This window comes from Hevea brasiliensis, chromosome 13, assembly GCF_030052815.1.
Source record: "Hevea brasiliensis isolate MT/VB/25A 57/8 chromosome 13, ASM3005281v1, whole genome shotgun sequence".
Taxonomy (NCBI): Eukaryota; Viridiplantae; Streptophyta; class Magnoliopsida; order Malpighiales; family Euphorbiaceae; genus Hevea; species Hevea brasiliensis.
Genome location: NC_079505.1, coordinates 87,930,450 through 87,951,545, shown reverse-complemented (window position 1 = coordinate 87,951,545; position 21,096 = coordinate 87,930,450). Strand labels below are relative to the sequence as shown.

Sequence of the window (21,096 nt, the reverse complement as noted above, 5' to 3'; positions counted from 1 at the left end):
ATCGAGTTGATCAGGTCACGTTGGATCGCTTCCTTATCTAGTTCAATTACAAACTCGAATTGATTTGAGAGTCGATTTATCAGTTCACTAGTTCAACCGATCGGTTCGGTCTGAGTTTAATAACTATAATTTTAACAATGACACTGACAAATTATTAGATGTACATTCTTTTCCTGATTTTATTTTCTTAATAAATTTTATTTTGCCTATAAAAAACTATTAAATATAAATTCTTTCACAGGGTATATACTGAAATCTTAACGCCATGGAAAGTTAATACACATCCACAAAATATCAATTGCCACTCAAAGTTTCAAAACACATAGGAGAAGTGAAGGAAAGCCAATTTTCCTTTTTCTAAATAAAGATAGTCATGGTGAATGATGAAGAGAAGAAAGAAAAAGCTAATTGTATTATATTTATGTAAATTTTGGCCCCCTCCACATTGAATTCTGCATTCGCCCCTACCTTTATGATAGATATACATTCAATGGGATGGGATCTTCATGACAAAACTACATATCTTCATATACTAATATGCACATATCATCAAAAATTGTATTTTAATTATTATTATTATTATTATTATTATTATTATTATTATTATTATTATTATTATTATTATTATTATTATCTCTTCCTTAGTGTATTATTATGAAAATGTAGAGAAATAGAATTCATGCATAGAAATATTTAGTCTAATTTCTAGGTGATATTAAAAGTTTACTTTTCATATAGATCTAAATACATTCAAAATAAATAATTTTTAAAGTGTTTCTCAATTAAATCCGACCCAAATTAATAAGAGAAGAAGGTTTTCATTTTAAGTAAATAGAGTAACCATTTTGAATTGTGATTGTAGATTCTTTAGCTGCATCAATACTACACACTGCAGCCTTATAAAAATATCTTAAAGCAGTAAATGAAGAAAGGAGGAGGACCAAATTAAAGGGCAGCAGCAGCATCTCCTATCTAGGCAAAGAAATAATGCAACTCTTTGATAAATCCTATTGTACTCTCGGATTTGTTTTAGGCAATTAAACAAACATATCACAGGCGATGCTTACTCTAAACAAACTCTTGAAAAAGAAAATATCTTCTAAACAAAAGTCCTCAAAAATATCTAACTTGAAATCAAGAACACACAAGTTTGTTAGGTATCCATAATTAGAAGTAATTACTTCAAACTATAAGCATAAGATTAATTACTAATTAGTGTGCAATTTACATAAAGGTAGTGGAGGACAAAAGAATTGACATTGATAGAGACGTAGGTTTGATTAATCCCCAAAACTAGGGTCTGTTTCTTCACCACCAAAAACCCAAAAACGAATGCATTGTCAATTGTGAAAACATCAAACATTGAAAAAAAAAAAAAGAAAACATCAAAGAAAAAGTAACGAGGTTGCGTGGTGCAATTTTAATAGGACCCACCGTAAATATCTTCTGCAGTTCTGCTATGTGCGGTTACGGATCTTACCCATCGTGTGGCCAATATGTGGCCGCTCAGGATCCAGAGATGATGCATCGCTCCATCGACCTCCTATTTGCAGTTTCTGATATTTGCCAAATTTCCCACACTATGCTTTTTGATTTATTGGAGTAAAAATCAGGTGCCACTTGGACCATGACATGGTAATCCTGAGTGAAATATTAGATTTTAATAGTTTAATTAAACAAGAAAATCAGAGGTTAAAATTTGTATTTAATTGATTTTAAATTTAAAATTTGATCATTTTCAATGATTTTAATATCATTAAATTATATATATTAATTAATAATTGAAACATTAAATTTTAATTTATTTTAAATTTTTAATAAAAAATTCCAATAGCATTTAATTAAAATCCATTAAAAATAAATTTAACCATTTTATTTTTGATATTTTTTAATTCTTTGCTTAAATGGTCCAACAGCACATTGAATATACTCTTAAGAACTTTTATAAATGCCAATTATTGCATTGATCTAAGCTATGTCGTGATTTTATAATTAAAAATAATTAATAAAGAAAGCAACATGAAAGGAAGTTTGACAATCTCACCTTTGACCATTTTTTGTTTATTGTTTATTTTACTAAGCAATTTTTTTTTAAAATAATTTCGCTAAAATTATATATTTATTTTCGGGGACAATTTATTTGAGAGTGTTATTTTTTTTAAGTTTTGAGAGTGTTATTTTTGTTTTGAGAAAAAACTTAAATAGAGTTCGTTTCATATTATTATTAAAATTGTTATTAAAAAATTATTTTTAATTTATTAATTAAATAATTTTAAAAATTAATTTTAAGTTAAATTTAATATATTTTAATTATAAAAATTTAAAATAATTAAATAATATTTTGAAAAATATTTTAAAAATTCTTGGATTCCTACTCTTTTCCATTCTTATATGATTTTTCCTATTCTGAAAAAATATGGGAAAGGTCCTATAGTGGTGTTGCTGCAATTTTTTTAACAACTAATTAAGTTTTATTAGATAGAATTAAAAAAATATTTATTTTAACCCTTAAAATATGAGTTAATTTAAGTTTTTATTATTTTATGTATAAATAAATCTTTTAAATTTTAAAAAATTAAATAATTTTTTTAAATTTTAAAATTAAATTAAATATACATTATAAATTAATAAATTAATTTTTATCAAATAATTCAATAAATTTTTCTATGAATTTATTATCTTCATTATAATTCATGTAAAAAGTTTTTTGAATTGTTTCGTAAAAAATAACTAACCATTTTGCTCTGTAATGTAACAGATTTTCACCTAATATTATAAATTAAATATATCAAAATAGTTCTCAAAATATTTTAAAAATTTATGCGATTGTTTAATATAATTTTAAAGAAAAAATTTTGTCCATTAAAAATTAGTGTATGTGGTAACGTGGCATATTCGTATACGCTTCTCGTCCATGTTCACCGAAGGGTCCAATGCATCCGATTCTAGCTTGATGCTTGCTATAAGAACCCATCGTGTCTCTGCAAAAGCCGCATTTCTCAGTTCATTCAAAGCTATAGCCTCAATTCTCATTATCTCGCATGGTCTCCAAAAATCCTAACCCGCCTGACGGATTCTACTTGGATCCGAACGGAATGGCCCTACCAGGACTGGGACCCTTCGTCACAGCATCTACCACCACGTCCTCAGCGGAGGATCCGACTAAGAAGATCCGAAAACCCTACACCATCACCAAGTCCAGAGAGAGCTGGACTGAACCTGAACACGACAAGTTCCTTGAAGCTCTTCAACTGTAATTTCCTCCTCATTTACTTGAATTTATTGAAATTGTTCCCCTTTATTTCAATTAGGGTTTCCTTCACTATATATGAATTTACTATATGTTAATTGAGCTAGTTAGTTAGCTAATTTAGTGTGGCGTATATTAAAATGTACTTTAATTCTTATTTGGAGGACAAGACAACTTAGTTTAAGAAATGCAGTTGGGTATCTCTTGGAGCTAAAAAGTTTTCAATGGAGTATAGTGGGATTGTATTTATTTTGCCATTTAAATAGTTTGTCAATATTCTTTGTTTTGGAATTGAGTCTGTTGCAGTAAATAAATTCGGTTTTGCTTTTCAATAACTACTCACTATCGTAACTATAAGTTTGTTTTGGTGTTTCCTCATAATTTCGCAATTTATTTTCTAAAATTTGCTTAAAATTAAGAAAACGACTGACTCATGACAACAGCAGCAGACAGATTTCGAGGATTGATGCCATATATCAATTTTACATGTTGCACAATTATTTTTGATGAAGCATCTCATTTTTGCAATATCATTCCTATATTTTTGGGTTCAATTTGTTGGAAACTTTTATCTAAAATTGAACTAACTACTCCTGACATTGGGGATTTTATGCTTTAAGTGCCCCTTCATCCTGTTTTCTTCTTGCATACCCTTACCGTGTTTACATCAATCCTTTTTCAGCTTTGATCGCGACTGGAAAAAGATTGAAGCATTTATCGGGTCAAAAACAGTTATTCAGGTATCAAAGATAATTTTGTAGTTTACATTATCCGGACAAAATGTAATTCTTATTAGTCGTTGTCCTCCCTTGTATTTTAATTCTCATTATTGAAGAAACAATATTGCTGGTCCTCTCTGTCACTCACTCTCTCATTTTTTGGCCGTATCTGTTGCATACATTTCCTGTTACTTATTTGAGTTAAATGTTTCTGTATGAATGTCACTCATGTCACTTGATGCATTTGGTGATGCAAGAATGCTCTGGCAATAATTTACATAAACTCAAATAGAGTATACACTCTTTCTCACAAGGATTTTCACTGTAGTTATTGCAGCAATTTTCTTAATGAATAGGAATTATATGTGATTTGACACAGTCGGTATGGTTTTATCTACCCCCAATCCCCTCCTCCTTTCCTTTTTTTCTGTTCTCAAATATCAAAAAGCACCAATACCAACAAGAAAACATTGAAAGTGATGTTTTGCAGATACGTAGTCATGCACAGAAGTATTTTCTAAAGGTTCAGAAGAGTGGAACCAATGAACACCTGCCTCCTCCTAGGCCTAAAAGGAAAGCTGCTCATCCATATCCTCAAAAAGCCACTAAAAATTGTGAGAATGGTGCATCTTTAGTATGTTTAGCAATTCCAATGTGGAAATCATTCAAGTGATTCAACTTCTTGTATTTCTCCCCATTGACAGCCCCAGTGCTCTCACAACCTCCGGGTTCCTTCCAATCATCGTCTGCCCTCCTTGAACCTGGATTTGTTCGAAGGCGTGATACCGCATCAATGCCTAGGAACCCAATTGCTAGTGCTGCTACAGCTTCCCGGAAAAATAATTTGCCAGCTGTCAGATTATCAAATCAAACAAAAGGTTTATAACACTCATCTTATTTCCAACTCCAATGCCTCTTTGCAAAATTATTTCTTTGGTCTCATTTGGTTCCATTTATTTGTGCTCTACATGGCCACTAGTGGCATATAATTGTTGCAGTAGCACTGAGAGTGCTCCTAGAACAAAACCACTTGGGGAATCAGCTGAGCTAGGGAATCATGGGCATCCATTGAGAGGTGAGGTTTTCCTTTCAGTCCTTTTTAATTGTCTTTGTAATCCAGATAACAATATCAAACTGGTAAGAACATTTTCAATACTGATCTTAAATTATTCAAGACTGGAAGTAGATTTGGTTCATGGCAAGTTTCTACTCAACTCAACTCAACTAAGCCTTTATCCCAAAAATTTGGGGTCGGCTATATGGATTTACGGAGTTAAAATTAGAATGTAACTTGTTTCAAATCTCTAAAGCCTACGCATGCCACTTATGTTTGCATGTCAGTAGTTATCTGTCTTTGTTGAATAAGCACTAGCATCATTACATGTAACTCACATAAATAATTGATAAGGCTGCCTGTCCCTTTAGTAGTATTTTATGGTTGCCAGTATTTTCCTTTTTAATTTATAGTTAAGTTTGAAGAACCAAAAGTCATTAACATCTGGATGACGGCACCTACTGGCTACTGGATGATTTGGATGCTTTTCCTGGTATTTGTAGTAGGCATCCATGAAAATTAGACTTTTCTTCTCTGATGTCAGTTGTGTCACAAATTGGCACTTATTAGGTTGTTCTGTACATTTTGCTTACTATATGATAGAATTACCTTAGATTTTAATCTACTGTGACTTATGAGTGTTATATCATGCAATTGTAATTTCAAGTAAGCCATCATAAAATTCAGACCTTTATATGTGTGACAAAATTTGATCTTTTTTTGTATTTTTTTTTCCTTTTTTTTCCTCATTTAATCTTAGCTTATTGTTTTTTGGGTAGACATAGAGAGGCCGAAAAACTATTGTTTTATCTGAGTCATAGATAATTATGTTTTGAATTTTGTTGTACTCAAGCACTTATAGCACTCATACTGTCTCTTTGTTTGCAGTTCTGCCTGACTTCGCTCAAGTATACAAATTTATTGGCAGTGTATTTGACCCAAATGCTAGTGGTCATCTGCAGAAACTTAAAAAAATGGACCCCATAGATGTTGAAACGGTGTGTTTTCTTTAAAACTGTATATTTTTTCTTTGGAGATGCTGTTGAATAACATGTGTTTCATATAATTTTGTTAGTAAAGTCGGTGCATGGTGTAAGTTAAGCACTAGAACTTCTGGAATAGTATTGCCCAACTTTCAAAATATAAATATTTGGTTTTCTTTATGTTACTGTTCAGGTGCTGTTGTTGATGAGAAACCTCTCTATCAATCTGACCAGTCCTGATTTTGAGGATCATGTAAGTTGCATTTCTTCAAAGAACATACTTTCTTTGTTGTTGCTGTTTTATCAGCTTTTCTTTTTCCACATTGTGCATGCTATTTATGTCTGTGTGTACAAGCATGACCTATCCACAGTTCCCTTCTAAATTACGTAACTAGCTTCATATGAACATCATTTTTTCATTCACTAAGATAAAGTGATCTCTTTTTCTGTTACATATCAGATATACTCTAGATGTTCATCACTTGTCTTGTGTGTTAGATGTCAAAGCTGATTGGCTTTTCTTTACATCTGTTGAATCTAGTGGAACCTGATAGAATAAGAGAACCGTGTCCAAAAATGAAAATGCTAGCACAAGTTAGCAATGTGTAACCAATGGGCCTTACCTATGCATTAGGTGCTCTCCTCATGGCACAGGTGTGGCCCAATTGCATGTGGACTGGTGACCAACCAACTTTTGCAAGTGCCTTAGATGTGTTGCTGTCACTTTTGTCTCTCATCCAAGGACATCATTTATTTCTTCAAAAATGTTGTATCGCTGCTTAAGTACTAAGCTAATTCATTTTATTCACTTTGAATTCTTGACATGCCTTCTGATGTTTGATACAGCGAAGGTTGCTCTCTTCTTATGAGATTGACACACAAGCAATTGGTGCAAGCAAAACGCTTTAAGGACAATGTACCAAAGAATGTTGCTCAATTTGGGTAAGTAATGAAGACTAAATGATGCTTCACCATTGCTGGATGTGCCTGAACTTCCATGCAGTTTTGCTATCCAATACTGACTTGTCAGATGTGCCGGTGTGAAAGGCTACAGGTAGAATCAACTGCCAGCTATTAAAGGCATCTGCTACATTTTTCTTTTAATTATTATTAGTTGCCCCTGTTGATTGTTGTCACTTTTATCATTCCAGTGGCATGTATATATTGGAAAGACCAATAAAGCGGGAAAAAATTATTCTGGTGTGTATAGTGATTCATGTTTAAAAGGTTTTCTTGTATAGCGCTGAATCACTCTGTATTCAAGTTTTGACTAAAGTATTCCTAGCCTAGGTTATGCGAGATATGTGATCATGTGCAGGTTAAAGTAGTCTATCCAGTCTGAAACTCCTGTAATTTCATTCGGTTGCAAGATATTGAAAAATGCAAGGAATGAAATTTTAATAAGTTATATGGATACCTGAATTGTCTTCAAATAGGGCATTGTCAACTTTAAGATTTTGATTGTAGAACATTTACCTCTTGTCAAATCCACTGGCAGGATTAAGCCCTAATTGTTGTTCACTTAGGAAACCCAATCCTATTTTGTTATCAAGGTCACTGGATATTGGATAAGCTAGTGCCCTTGCTGTAATTTAAACCAGTTTGCTTAGCACAGGCTAAGGGAGTAGCTATTTCATGATAAATTCGTTCACTTGCTAAAGAATTTTATCACTCTCAAGTGGAAATGGAGAGACTAATCCCCAAAAGGTCATACTTACGGAGCCCAGCAGCGGAGCCTTTTCGACTAATCCATAATTAACCAGCTCCGCGTAACTCAGCCAAAGTTGAAAGAAATTTTCTCAATGTGTCCAAAATTTGGCTTCCTGTACAATAAAATAAATACAAAAGCAATCTTCAATGATATTATACATGCAAATGATCTCCTATTTGATTACTAATTGTCACGATCCAACCTATAGATCGGACCGGCACTATCACTTGGGCCAGCCCCCGAGGCCCGTAATAAGTATAACTATTCCTCAACACAACTCTAAGACCCATTTGGGCTTAATTTCAAGAATTCAATTGGACAGAGTCTGACCATAAAATGGACCATTTAACGGAGAGTTTTTAACTCGTCCGACCTGTAAACACATAATAAATTGGGGAGCTCAGCTCACCCTCCACATAATCAAAAGGTCATAACTCAAATGGAAGCTTAGCTCCCTCGTCCAATCCCATCAGGCATACAGTTAATAATTTTACAGGTCCAATATAATTGTTATAATACAGGCCTAAGTAGTTTGCGCTTAGCCGGTCCCAAGCCCGGATAAAGGAGGAGGGTTGCGGTAGGTGACAACCAGCGTAAAAATTTCGTCACACCCTATGATATGGATTCAAATGATATAAACGTTGGGGCGTCCTCTACTAACGACGCGCTACATCGGAGCCTGGGTGTAGTGATAAATATGCAAGGGTGTAGGGCGTTCACCGAAAGCGACGCGCCATGCCGGCGCTCGGGTGTGGTGTTAAGTGAGCAAGGGTTCCCACATCATGGACGGGTGTGGGTAAAGAAGTTAGTCCATAGGACAGATAATAGAACAAATAGTGGAACAGAACACAAGATAGACATAGAAAATAATAGAAGATATCATAGAAGGAGACCAATTAGGAAGGAGCAGGATAGGAGGAGGATCAGGGTTGGTACTTGGAATGTTGGATCACTTACAGGAAAATTAATGGAGCTTGTGGATACCTTGGAAAAGAGAAGGGTGAATATTGCTTGCATTCAGGAGACTAAATGGGTAGGAGAGAAAAGTAAGGAAGTGGGTAATTCAGGGTACAAATTATGGTTTCTTGGAAAGGAGAGAAACAAGAACGGAGTGGGTATAATCATAGATGGACATTGAAAGACGCAGTAGTAGCTGTGAAAAGAGTAGGAGATAGAATTATACTAGTAAAGCTAGTACTAGACGGAGAAACAATAAATATAGTTAGTGCTTATGCCCCACAAATAGGACTAGACAGTGAGAGTAAATAAAGGTTTTGGGAAGATATGGATGATTTAATGCAAAGCATACCGAATGAAGAGAATGTTTTCATTGGTGGAGATTTGAATGGACATGTAGGAAGTGATAGGCAAGGTTATGAGAATGTTCATGGAGGTTTTGGTTTTGGCAGTCGAAATGAGGAGGGAAAAAGCATCCTGGATTTTGCTATGGCATACGACCTAATACTAGCAAATACCTACTTTATAAAAAGAGAGTCACATTTAGTGACTTTCAAAAGTGGGCAACATAGAAGCCAAATCGATTTCCTCTTAACCAGGAAGACAAATAGAGCTCTATGCAAGGATTGCAAGGTCATTCCAGGAGAGGCTTTAACAAGTCAACATAGGTTGGTGGTCTTGGATGTCAAGTCTAGGAACATTTCAAGTAAGGTCAGAAGAAATAGTGTAGCTCGAACAAAGTGGTGGGAGTTCAAAGGAGTAAAGCAAGTGAAGTTCAAAAATGAGCTTCTTGAGTCCGAAGTATGGAAGCTAGATATGAAGGCCAATGATATGTGGATACAGATGGCATCAAAGATTAGAGAAGTAGCTAGAAAAGTACTTGGGGAGTCTAAAGGACATGGACCACCCTCAAAAGAGAGATGGTGGTGGAATGAGGAAGTACAAAAGGCAGTGAAGAGAAAAAGAGAATGGTATAAGAAATTACCTAAATGTGATAATAATGAGGCATATGAACAGTACAAGATAGCAAAGAAAGAGGCAAAAAGGCGATTAGTCAAGCAAGAGCACAGGCCTTTGAAAAGTTATATGAGAAACTTGGAACTAAAGAATGGGAGAAAGATATTTATAGATTAGCAAGGAGTAGAGAAAGGAAATGTCAAGATCTCAATCAAGTTAGGTGCATTAAGGATAAAGAAGGAAAAGTGTTGGTGAAAGATGAGGACATTAAAGAAAGATGGAGAAATTATTTTAATGATCTCTTTAATAATAGTCAAAATGGAAATAGCGTGAATATAGATTATAGAATAATAGAAAAGAATGTAAATTATACTAGAAGGATTAGATCTTTAGAAGTAAAGGAAGCACTTAAGAGAATGAAAGTAGGTAAAGCCTGTGGACCCGATGAAATACCAATTGAAGTGTGGAAGTATTTGGGAGATATGGGAGTGGCATGGTTAACTAAATTATTTAATAAGATTCTAAACTCAAAGAAAATGCCTGATGAATGGAGAAAGAGTATTTTAGTACCTATTTTTAAAAATAAGGGAGACATACAGAGTTGCTCAAACTATAGGAGAATTAAACTCATGAGCCATACTATGAAGTTGTGGGAGAGAGTTGTGGAGCATCGACTACGTCATGATACTTCTATCTCTCTCAATCAATTTGGTTTCATGCCTGGTCGTTCAACTATGGAAGCGATCTTTCTCATTAGAAGCTTGATGGAGAAATATAGAGATGGGAAGAAAGATCTACACATGGTTTTTATTGATTTGGAGAAGGCTTATGATAGTGTTCCAAGAGAGGTCTTATGGAATGCGTTAGAACAAAAGAGGGTATCTATTAGGTACATACAAGTATTGAAAGATATGTATGAAGGAGCAACTACTATTGTGCGCACAGTAGGAGGGGACACAAGAGATTTTCCGATCTCAATTGGATTACATCAAGGATCACCATAAGCCCTTACCTTTTACATTAGTTTTAGATGAACTGAAACATATACAAGAGAGTATTCCTTGGTGCATGATGTTTGCAGATGATATTGTTCGATAGATGAGACACGAGAAGGAGTCAATAGGAAGCTAGAACTTTGGAGAAGTACTCTAGAGTCAAAGGGTTTTAAGTTAAGTAGAACGAAGATGAATACATGCATTGCAAGTTCGGTGAAGGCCAAACCGGTGATAGGGAAGGAGTTAGTTTGAATGGAGTGGCACCGTCCCAAAGTAATCACTTTAAATATCTAGGCTCGACCTTCAAGTAGATGGGGATGTGAGTAGGATGTTAGTCATAGGATTAAAGCCGAATGGTTGAAGTGGAGATATGCCACGGGAGTTTTATGTGATCGCAAGATTCCCAATAAATTAAAAGGAAAATTTTACCGCATGACCATACGACCGGCTATGCTATATGGTAGTGAGTGTTGGGCACTGAAAGAGTCGTATGCATCTAAGATAAGAGTTGCAGAGATGAGAATGTTAAGGTGGATGAGTGGCCATACTAGACTAGATAAAGTCCATAATGAAAGTATTAGAGAAAAGGTAGGAGTGGTGCCAATTGAAGATAAGTTGAGAGAAGGGAGATTGAGGTGGTTTGGTCATGTGAAGCGTAGAGATACGGAGGCTCCAGTTAGACAAGTAGAGCACATTAGGCTAGAGGATAGAAAGAAAAAAAGGGGTAGACCTAAATTGACTTGGAGGAGAGTAGTACAGCATGACTTAGAAGCATTACACATTTCTGAGGATTTAACCCAAAATCGTTCAGAGTGGAAAAAGCGAATCCATATAGCCGACCCCAAATTTTTGGGATAAATGCTTAGTTGAGTTGAGTTGAGAATACAGGCCTAAAATAACATAAGTGCTTCTAACACATGCGGAGTCTAAAATTTAACTCAATTGTACAAAATACATTAAATACCATCAATAGACCTGCGAAAAAGAAGAGCAGATTAGCCACAACAAATAATCCCCCTGTAGCCTAAAAAAAATAGATGAACAGGAGTGAGCGTTCGACTCAGAGAGTAAAATATCAATTTTAACCATAATCTCTATAGCTATCTAAAGCTAATGCACCCTGTGGAGTGAAATGCAATATCGTCATAATTTTCATATCACAATAACAAAAAGGTAATTTGGAGCACTCACACACTCAACACTGTTAAACAATACATATATGGGAGCTGATCCCCTATACAGCCCTCTTAATCCAACCTCTGCTAGCGAGTGTCTCTCAAGCCGGACTTTTGCTTAATAAACAAAATGCGGGGTACCAGCGAGTGTCTCTCAAGCCGTGTCTACCTCGAAGGACCGAGTCTCAGCGAGGGTCTCTCAAGCCGTGTCTACCCGTCCTGTCCATATCCAATACCATACCACACGCACGCCATGCACACACACTGCTCTAAATTACCACAAACAACATCCATGGCACTTCAACAATTATGAATGCAATATAAAACGTGCCTAGTATTTAACTACATAGATACATATTTATAAGTGATGGGTGGGCATGCTTGAATATATAATAATATTGAAATTACAATTAAAATTAATATTTTACTCACAGACTTAACCGAAGTGACTGTAGCGGCTGGGCGGAGGAGGAAGGCTGTCCTGGCTCACCTGACAATTTCATTGTAATTATTTAATATATTTGACTCAATACAAGTTTAGAAAAGACCAAAGACACCCTAAGTTGTGCTAAAAATCCAGCAGTGTCTCCCTATACCTATGACTTACCCAACCTGCAAAATAGTTCAAATAACACTTCTAAACTCAACCCATATCTCATCATCATTATATGGCCCCTCCAAACAAAGTAATAATCACAATATCAGACAACTGAATTATAAGACTTTAAAACTAATATTTTTCAAAAACTATCCAAACTAACTTTAAAAATTCTATAAACCTGCCCTGCGGTCCTTAACAATATTATAAGGCTATTGCAATAGGAATCGTAATTTTCTTATTATCCACGAATATTTTATAAATATTATTTTAACCCAGTATAAGGCAAAAATTGAGTAATGTAGAGTTCGAGTTTACCTATGCTAAATCTGACAACTGAAAAGTGTCCAGAACGTCTGAAAATGGTGGGGTAGCCTATAATGTTGACCCGGTTCTGAAATGGTTCCAGCAGCTTATCTGCTCAGCCCGAAATTACAAATCCAGGCGACGATCGAATTTCCACGAAATGAAAGAACATACGCGAAGTCTACAATACCAGGGATAGAATAAATAAATAAATAAATATATATATATATATATATATATATAAAATAATTATTTGAAAATTAGGGATGATACATTCTTCCCTCTTTATAGAAAATTCATCCTCGAATTTTACATAAGACAGAACAATGACACATAGTTGCATATCAAACTTATGAGTATTTGCTGCGCATATCCCGCTCTAACTTCCAAGTGCATCCCTCCATAGATTAACTCATCCACAGGACTAACCATAGGGATTTGCCTTGATCAAAGTTGTCTCATCTGATAGTCTACTATAGCTACTAGTTGCTCCTCAAAGATCAAATTCTCATTTAACTCCATTGTGTCTGGTCACAGCACATGAGAAGGATCAGGAACATACTCTCTAAGCATGAAAATGTGGAATACTGGGTGGACATGAGAAAGGTTTGGTGGCAACTCTAACTGATAGGCAACCGCTCCCACTCTATACATGATCTTAAAAGGTCCTATATAATGGAGTGCCAATTTGCTTTTTCTTTCCAAATCTCATAACCCTTTTCATAGGAGAAACCTTCAAGAACACGGTCACCCATTGCAAATTTTACATCTTTCCGCCTTGGATCTGCATGGATAGTTAAAAATTTTTATGTCTATCTGCCCCTGTCGTATTATGTCAGCTACCATCCTCCTTTTGAGTCTAAACCATCACATCTGACTACTCGTTTACCCTTTTTTTTTGTCATCTCTAGTACTCATTATAATTCCACTACTCTCGACTTGATATCTGATAACTTTAATCAACTTTGGTGCTTACCTCACTTTTATTACGCCTTAACGTGTCTCTTGGTGACTTCAGTCCTCATTACTTTGTTTCAATAATCTTTGTTCTCAAAAAACATGACTTATGTTCCATATCTTATAGTATCCTATGAAATGCTTTCCTGTAGCACCTATCATATACATCTAGTTTGAAACCTTTACTTGTCCTATGACCTCAATGGTTAATACATATAAATCTTCTCACTCCTATGATACTTCAAATTTTCAATCTCTTTTGTATCATTACTAAGGTCCTTAGACCAGCTCCTGTCCATCTTATGTAACTAGTTATGTAGAGCTCCATCCATGTGTCAAGCGTACCCTACACCACTTATCAATATTGGAAAGTGAACTGGGTCTCTTCTCTTATAGGACAAATGTATTTGTATTCCTTGACAATCTAGTTAATGCAACTTTATCGTTTCCCACTCCTTCTCTGAAATGGAAATATCTAGACTTCTTCCTAAAGCCTCTTAGTATGTGGCTTACTTCTGACACATTGGCACTTAGATCAAGGCTCTACTACTCCTTTAATCTATCATCTCATAATAACTTGTTTCAAACATCTCTTAGTGTGTTCCTAGCATACCTATTCCTTCTTATCCTCATCATTATAACTAGCTCTACCGAGCTTTCTTCCTGTCCTTTGGATCTTATCCACTTTCCTTTCCTATTTATGCTATCGTTGATATCTATTCAACATGCTGTACTTATTTCTTAATCTTAGTCCTATCTCACCCTTACACCTTTTCCTTCAAGGATGTCCATCCCATCATCAACTATAACTTTCTTTTTTTTTTTCTTAGTCTTATCTTGATTACTAGTTCTATTACTTCGAGAATTCTAACTTTACGATTGACTCCTACCAGCACATTTTTCACATTACGTAACATTATAATTAACCATAGAAAATTCTTTTTGTATCCCCTTTCCTAACTTACCTATCAGAACATTATCATTTCCTACCAGCCTTAGTAGGAAATTGCTCATCTTGGATGGATAGGAGCCCCATAAATTATAAGTTCCATATGAACTAACACAGCTGTGGGAAATATGTGCCATGCCTTAATTCTGAACAAGATACTTCACGTGTTCATTCTCCTTAATATAATCATATATACTGCCCATAACTTTCCAAACTTCAGCCTCAACTTTTCCCATTAGCAACAATTTCATTCGCTGTAACTCATTAGCAAATAGCACTTCCTCCAGCTTATAGTTCAAAAGGGTTGTAAGCCCTAGTAACTAGCTCAATTTAACTCCTGTCACATCTCTGATCATTCTTTCATACTTAACATTAGGTACACCATTATCGTCATTTTCGCCTTAAAAGATCAGATATGTATTAACACCCATCAAATTTTCAATTAATTGGGTCACTTTGACACGACCTTTCTCCTTAACATAATCTCCTAGAATCAAAACACGAGCCAATTTGAAAAGAAGGAGAAATGTTCTCTCACCATTTATGGTATATCATTGTTTGATAAACAAGATTTAGCTCATACCCCTTAGTCTCCCTTTTTAGTTTCATTATTTCTTTGTAATTATTGTGGGTTATTACAAGATATCAGTTGTATCTAACATTTGTTATACTGTCGTCCTGCCTGACATATCATCTTAGAATTTACTATTTCCTTTTTACTCTTCATTTATCTTCCATACTTATAATTATTTGTCCAATGCTCCTTATACTTAGTTATATTCTAGAAGATAAAAGCACTTACAGATTTTTTCAGATCTACTCCAATCTTACCAACAATCACTCCTTTAATCCATGTATTTCTCAATATCTTATAATTCCTACATGGAACTTGTACCTTCTCTAGAACACCTAAGCTAACAACTCTCTATCTCACACTACAATCCCATTTGAGACACTACTCCATAAGTCATCATTATCAGTAATAACCTTTGATCCCTTCTAAAAAGATAGGACTATACCCTAACTTACTGCAACAAAGGTACTACATTTACCACCTTGCCAAAATCATTTCAAATCAATGACTCTCTTATCATATCATAGCTCTGTAAATCATCAATTCATAGTTCTGACCTTCCCTAGGTGGTAGGGTTGTACTTTACACCTTGCTGATACACACAAGGTATACTATTCTCACTAAGCTCTAAGCAAAACGTTTGTCGTACTGCAAAAACCATCCAAAATTTCATACCGAAGACCAAATGGTCTCACTCTATAGATGTCACTTTTACTTTGCAACTAATCCGCAACCTTTGGTCAGATGGAAACTCTTGATGTAACTTTAGCTCATGCTAGGGTAACCGAGTTACTGACTCTAGTTACCACCCAACTGTGACTTTTCGATATTCTAGCTCTAGATCCCTAACCAGGAGTTCCCAACTCCTCTGCAGATATAGAACTCTATTTTGGCATAATTGTATCAAAATAAAGGCCATCCGCAAACACCCTCATTATGGAGCACCACGGGGATGCACGCAGCTCTACACAATAATCTCATGTCGGTACTATAATCTGCAGCTTACAGAGCAGACATCGAGAACATTGTATAGTTACTACGATACGTCCTGACAGACTAGGTCTCCTAATCTCTTATCTCTCTTGAATATACTATTATCATAAACTTACTATGACTGGGTCATCCACCGATGACTGCCAGCAGTGGTATCCTCACCCTTATCTAATGCAATTATACTATCAAAATTCACCTTTATATACTCGTGCCTAGCACCAGATAAGCACAACACTTAGACTCATACTGATAGAAATATAGTGTTTCTTGGAGAACATATTTCCATGGTAGACCTCAACATGTCTGCTAACTCTATTTTACACTTCTATCTGCTTCACAAAACTGAGGTGCTAAACTGAAGCACTTTTATATTAACCGAGGAATAACGCATAATCTAGAAACAAAGAATTACAGAAAAAAGACGAAACAGAATCCTATACTCCGCATATGACAACTCTAGGTGTTCATTTTCCCATGAATCTAAAGCCTAAGCTCTGATACTACATTTGTCACGACCCAACTTATGGGCCGGACCGGCACTAGGACCTAGGCCAGCCTAAAGCTCCCGAGGCCCGTAGTAAGCCTAACTATTCCTCAACCCAACTCTAAGGCCCATTTGGGCCCAATTTTAAGAATTCAACCGGACAGAATCTGGCCATAAAATGGACCATTTAACGGGGAGTTTTTGACTCGCATGACCTGTAAACACAATATATAATAAATTGGGGAGCTCAGCTCACCCTCCACATAATCAAAAGGTCATAACTCAAATGGGAGCTCAGCTCCCTCGTCCAATCCCATCATGCATACAGTTAATAATTTTACAGGTCAAACATAACTTTTATAATACAGGCCCAAAATAAAATAAGTGCTTCTAACACATGCAGAGTCTAAAATTTAACTCAATTTTATAAAATACATTAAATACTATCAATGGACCTGTGAAGAAGAAGAGCAGGTTAGCCACAATAAATAATCCCCCAAGAGTCTGGAAAAAAATAGATGAACAAGAGTGAGCGTTTGACTCAGAGAGTAAAATATCAATTTTAACCATAATTTCTATAGCTATCTAAAGCTAATGCACCCTATGGAGTGAAATGCAACATTGTCATAATTTTCATATCACAACAGCAAAAAGGCAATTTGGAGCATTTACACACCCAATACTGTCAAATAATACATATATGGGAGCTGATCCCCTATACAGCCCTCTTAATCCAACCTCTACCAGCGAGTGTCTCTTAAGCCAGACTTTCGCTTAATAAACCAAATACGGGGTCCCAGGGAGTGTCTCTCAAGCCATATCTACCTCGAAGGACCGGGTCCCAGCTGTCGCAAGGGATTTTGCGGTCGCCTGGACGATCACTCACCGAAGTGGGAAAGAGTGAGGAGTCGCCACCTTAGTTTTGAGGGTAACTAAAGAAAACCATTTGTGAAGATAAATTGAAATAAAACCACTTCAAAACAGAGATTCTAGGTTCGGGGTCCGTAAACGGGTGGGGAAGGTGTTAGGCACCCCACCTCGTCCCTTAATAAGGGTAAGTAGATTTAATTTTGCATTAGTTAGGAGGGCTTGAATGGACATGTTGATCCTTTTGACTAAAGGAGCATTTGATTTTTCACTAAATTTGGATCGCCCAGATACATAAGTAAATGAGACAACCTTAGTGAATTGACGTCGCATATCATTTTGGTTGTAGGTTAAAATTAGGTGTGAGAATCGGATAAGAACTCTCCTCCGATCTCTCTTAAATTCTGAGAGGAGATCGGATAAGAATCCTCCTCCGGTCTCTTTTGGGGTATTTAAAATTTAGGATTGAGGATCGGATAAGAACTCTCCTTCGATCTCTTTTAAGTATTCATTAAAATTTTAGCTCAGGGATCGGATAAGAATTTTCCTCCAATTTCTATTTAATGTTTATTAAGATTTTGAAATGAGACCGGATAAGAACTCTCCTCCGATCTCTATTTAATATTTATTAAAATTTTGAGTTGAGACCGGATAAGAAATCTCCTCCGATTTCTATTAAATATTTATTTTAAATTTTGAGTTGAGGATCGGATAAGAACTCTCTTCCGATCTCTATTAAGTATTTATTTAAAATTTTGATTTGAGACCGGATAAGAACTCTCCTCCGATCTCTATTTAATATTTATTTTAAATTTTGAGTTGAGAATCGGATAAGAACTCTCTTCCGATCTCTATTAAGTATTTATTAAAATTTCGATTTGAGACCGGATAAGAACTCTCTTCCGATCTCTTTTAAATTAACAGGAACCTGAATGGGATCTTTCCGATTTCCCGAATTTTAATTTCAGCTACATGTCATAAGGCCCTAAAGCTAAGGATTCTGGCATTCTAAGGTGCCGGGGATAAGGCTTCTTTTAACTAATTGATATTTTGTGACTAAATAAAAGAGGCTGGACTGAATTTTGCTGACTTCCCCTAAGGTCACTTTACCAGTACCTATTAATGTCTGATCTATTCTATTTTGTTTACTTTGGTTTTATTCCACTTTATGGCATCTTGCCGAATTGCCGTTTACGTCAGCCCAATATTGTGGCTATTTTCCTGACGTGTTATTCAGGCTCTCTCTCTTAAAAGAGACCCTTAAATTGCTGCTACCTACGTTTTACCCAACCACTTACACGTTACTAGGAGATAGAAAACTTGCATTCAGAAATGATGAAGGTTAATGAAATGATGGACTGATCGCTAAAGAAATAAACTCGAGAGTAACATTCTTTAAGGTTCTTTGGCACTAAATAAACTTGGAGAAAATTACATACATAAAAAGAACAAAGAAAATGCGGAAAGTAAACGTAAATACTTAATAAAACGGCGATATGAGCTCTTACCTGTAAGGAGCCAAATCTATTGAAATGACTACGGGGTGACAAATAGTAATAAGACAGCAGACTGATTAGCTTGAGGGCTAATGTTCTTTGTGAACTGAAGGGTGCTTAGCTAAAATGCAGTAAGATTAAGATAAAAACCGAGTGAAATGAAGTTGAGCTTGGATAATGGGAATGAAGACAGATATGATAAAAGGCTGAGAGTGAGAGTGTGACCGGATAATGAACAAACTGAAAATGTAGAGTTCCAGTATTCAGAATCCTTTTTCAAGAAAACACTTCAGAAAACTAGTTTCAAAAGTCTTTCTAATCAAAACTTCAAATTAGCAGAGTAACAAACTGAATCAAGTTTCAGAGTTCTTCCGCTATAATAACTACCTCTCTTTTTTGCCCGTCCTTTGAACAGTTTTTCATGCAGGTATTTATAGGAATCGGGTGCTCCCCATGAAGGGTCAGGATTTATTTTGAGGGAGATGGAGGGTCAAGATTTCGAAGGACATGATCGGATGTTCAGGAATTAAAGAGAATCGAAATGAATGGCTGAGATCACTATTCAGAATATTTGTCCTTTTCTTCTTTCAATCTGACGGTCCTAAATCTTCTCGTCCGGAACGATCTGAGGGCTAAGAGCGAAAGACGCTGGTATTGTCGTCTTCTCTCTTGATCCAAGGGTTCCGGGTTTGTCCTTACAAGTGAGATCAACGGTAGGGATTGGGATGTACAGGACTGTCATGACATACCCCGCACTGTCAAGATTAAGGCGATTCTGAGGCGTGCGGTGGAGATCTCGTCTGTAATGCTTTAACTACCTCGGCTCTGATTCTGACGACGGTTATTTGGGATTTGTCTTATTCCTTTTGTCTTCCGATCCCTCTTCTTAACACGCTCCTATTCCGATCTCTCATGCTAATCTCCCGTCTTCCGATCTATTATTCCGATCTCTCCCTTTCTCTGGTTCGGTCTGGTCAAAGCATTAATTTCCCCTCGATTCCCGAGGCGTTAAGCTTCATTTTTCGCCAAGAATAAATGCCCGCTTTCCCCTATATATACCCCTGACGACAGAGACATTTCCTTCATCTGATTTTTCTCTCTTCCTTCTTTCTTTTCTAGTTCTAGCTGCTCCGGCGGTCGTTCCGGCCATGATTGTGGTTTTTGATCCCTCTCCGATGGACTTCCTTATTCCTCGACTGAAGATTTACGACCCCGGTGATCGCATAACCTTGTCTGATGCTCCGCTGACCCTTGGCGGTTGCTTCCTCAAGTTCATTCGGCTTCTCTCCACATTGAGTGTTCCGACAGCGGTTTCCTCCCACATTGGGTGTTCCGACAGCGGATTAAGCTCCGATCGGCGACACCCTTGGGATCAGTTATAAACCTGGGACTCTTTAGATAGGATGTCCCGCCGGTCTCTAGAGATCGCCCAAATGATGTAATCCTTCAATGTAATCAGATCTCTAGAGATCGCCCAAATGATGTAGTTAGACCTTTATTGTAATCCGATCCCTAGAGATCACCCAAATGATGTAATCCGATCTTTTGGAAATAAAAATCTTATTTCTCCAATTATTATCTTATTGATTATTTTCCGATCTCTGATATATTTGTCCGATCTGGTTCTTAACAAAACGACTCTTAACTAATCCTTCATTCAACTTATTATGCCGATCTCCATTTAACCGATCTCCTTGGAATGTTCGAATATTTGAGAGAAGTGTCAGAACAGCTGGCGAGTCCCACCAATCGATGTGTTGCCTAGAACCTCGTGAGCATTAAATGCTCGGACTAGTATAAATAGGGGTGGGGGGGTTAGCCAGTTGTTCTCTCATTCCATTTTCAGTCCCCTGCTCACAACTTCGAAGTTCTCTCGTTTTCTCAAGTTCTTCCGACGCCGATCAGACTTCGGTAAGGGCTTTGATCTTCTTTTTAGTTTAAGTTCTTTATTTCTTTTGAAAATGAGCGGTGCCGAAGGTCAAAGAGCGGCGAGTCCTCCCTCCATTCAGTTCGTGGTCGTCGGCGAAGAAGAAGTGGTCGGGCCAAGCGCGCAAACAGAACCTCCTAGGGC

General features: G+C 36.2%; 1 protein-coding gene across 1 annotated transcript; it reads left to right on the top strand.

Moving 5' to 3' along the window:
- The first annotated feature begins 2,979 nt into the window (after window positions 1-2,979).
- On the top strand, window positions 2,980-7,309 carry LOC110637439 (protein REVEILLE 6). The gene is made up of 8 exons (XM_021787546.2): window positions 2,980-3,253; window positions 3,933-3,990; window positions 4,460-4,583; window positions 4,674-4,847; window positions 4,949-5,044; window positions 5,912-6,021; window positions 6,200-6,259; window positions 6,853-7,309. The coding sequence occupies exons 1-8, from the start codon at window positions 3,042-3,044 to the stop codon at window positions 6,913-6,915; spliced, it is 897 nt and encodes a 298-aa protein (XP_021643238.2). The 5' UTR covers window positions 2,980-3,041; the 3' UTR covers window positions 6,916-7,309.
- Window positions 7,310-21,096: the final 13,787 nt, after the last annotated feature.

Bases quoted from the DNA above. Each gene is read 5' to 3' on its own strand.
- LOC110637439 (XM_021787546.2), top strand. From the start codon at position 3,042: ATGGTCTCCAAAAATCCTAACCCGCCTGACGGATTCTACTTGGATCCG. The intron at 4,584-4,673 runs GTGAGAATGGTG...CCCCATTGACAG, and splicing joins TCAAAAAGCCACTAAAAATT to CCCCAGTGCTCTCACAACCT. The intron at 5,045-5,911 runs GTGAGGTTTTCC...CTTTGTTTGCAG, and splicing joins TCATGGGCATCCATTGAGAG to TTCTGCCTGACTTCGCTCAA.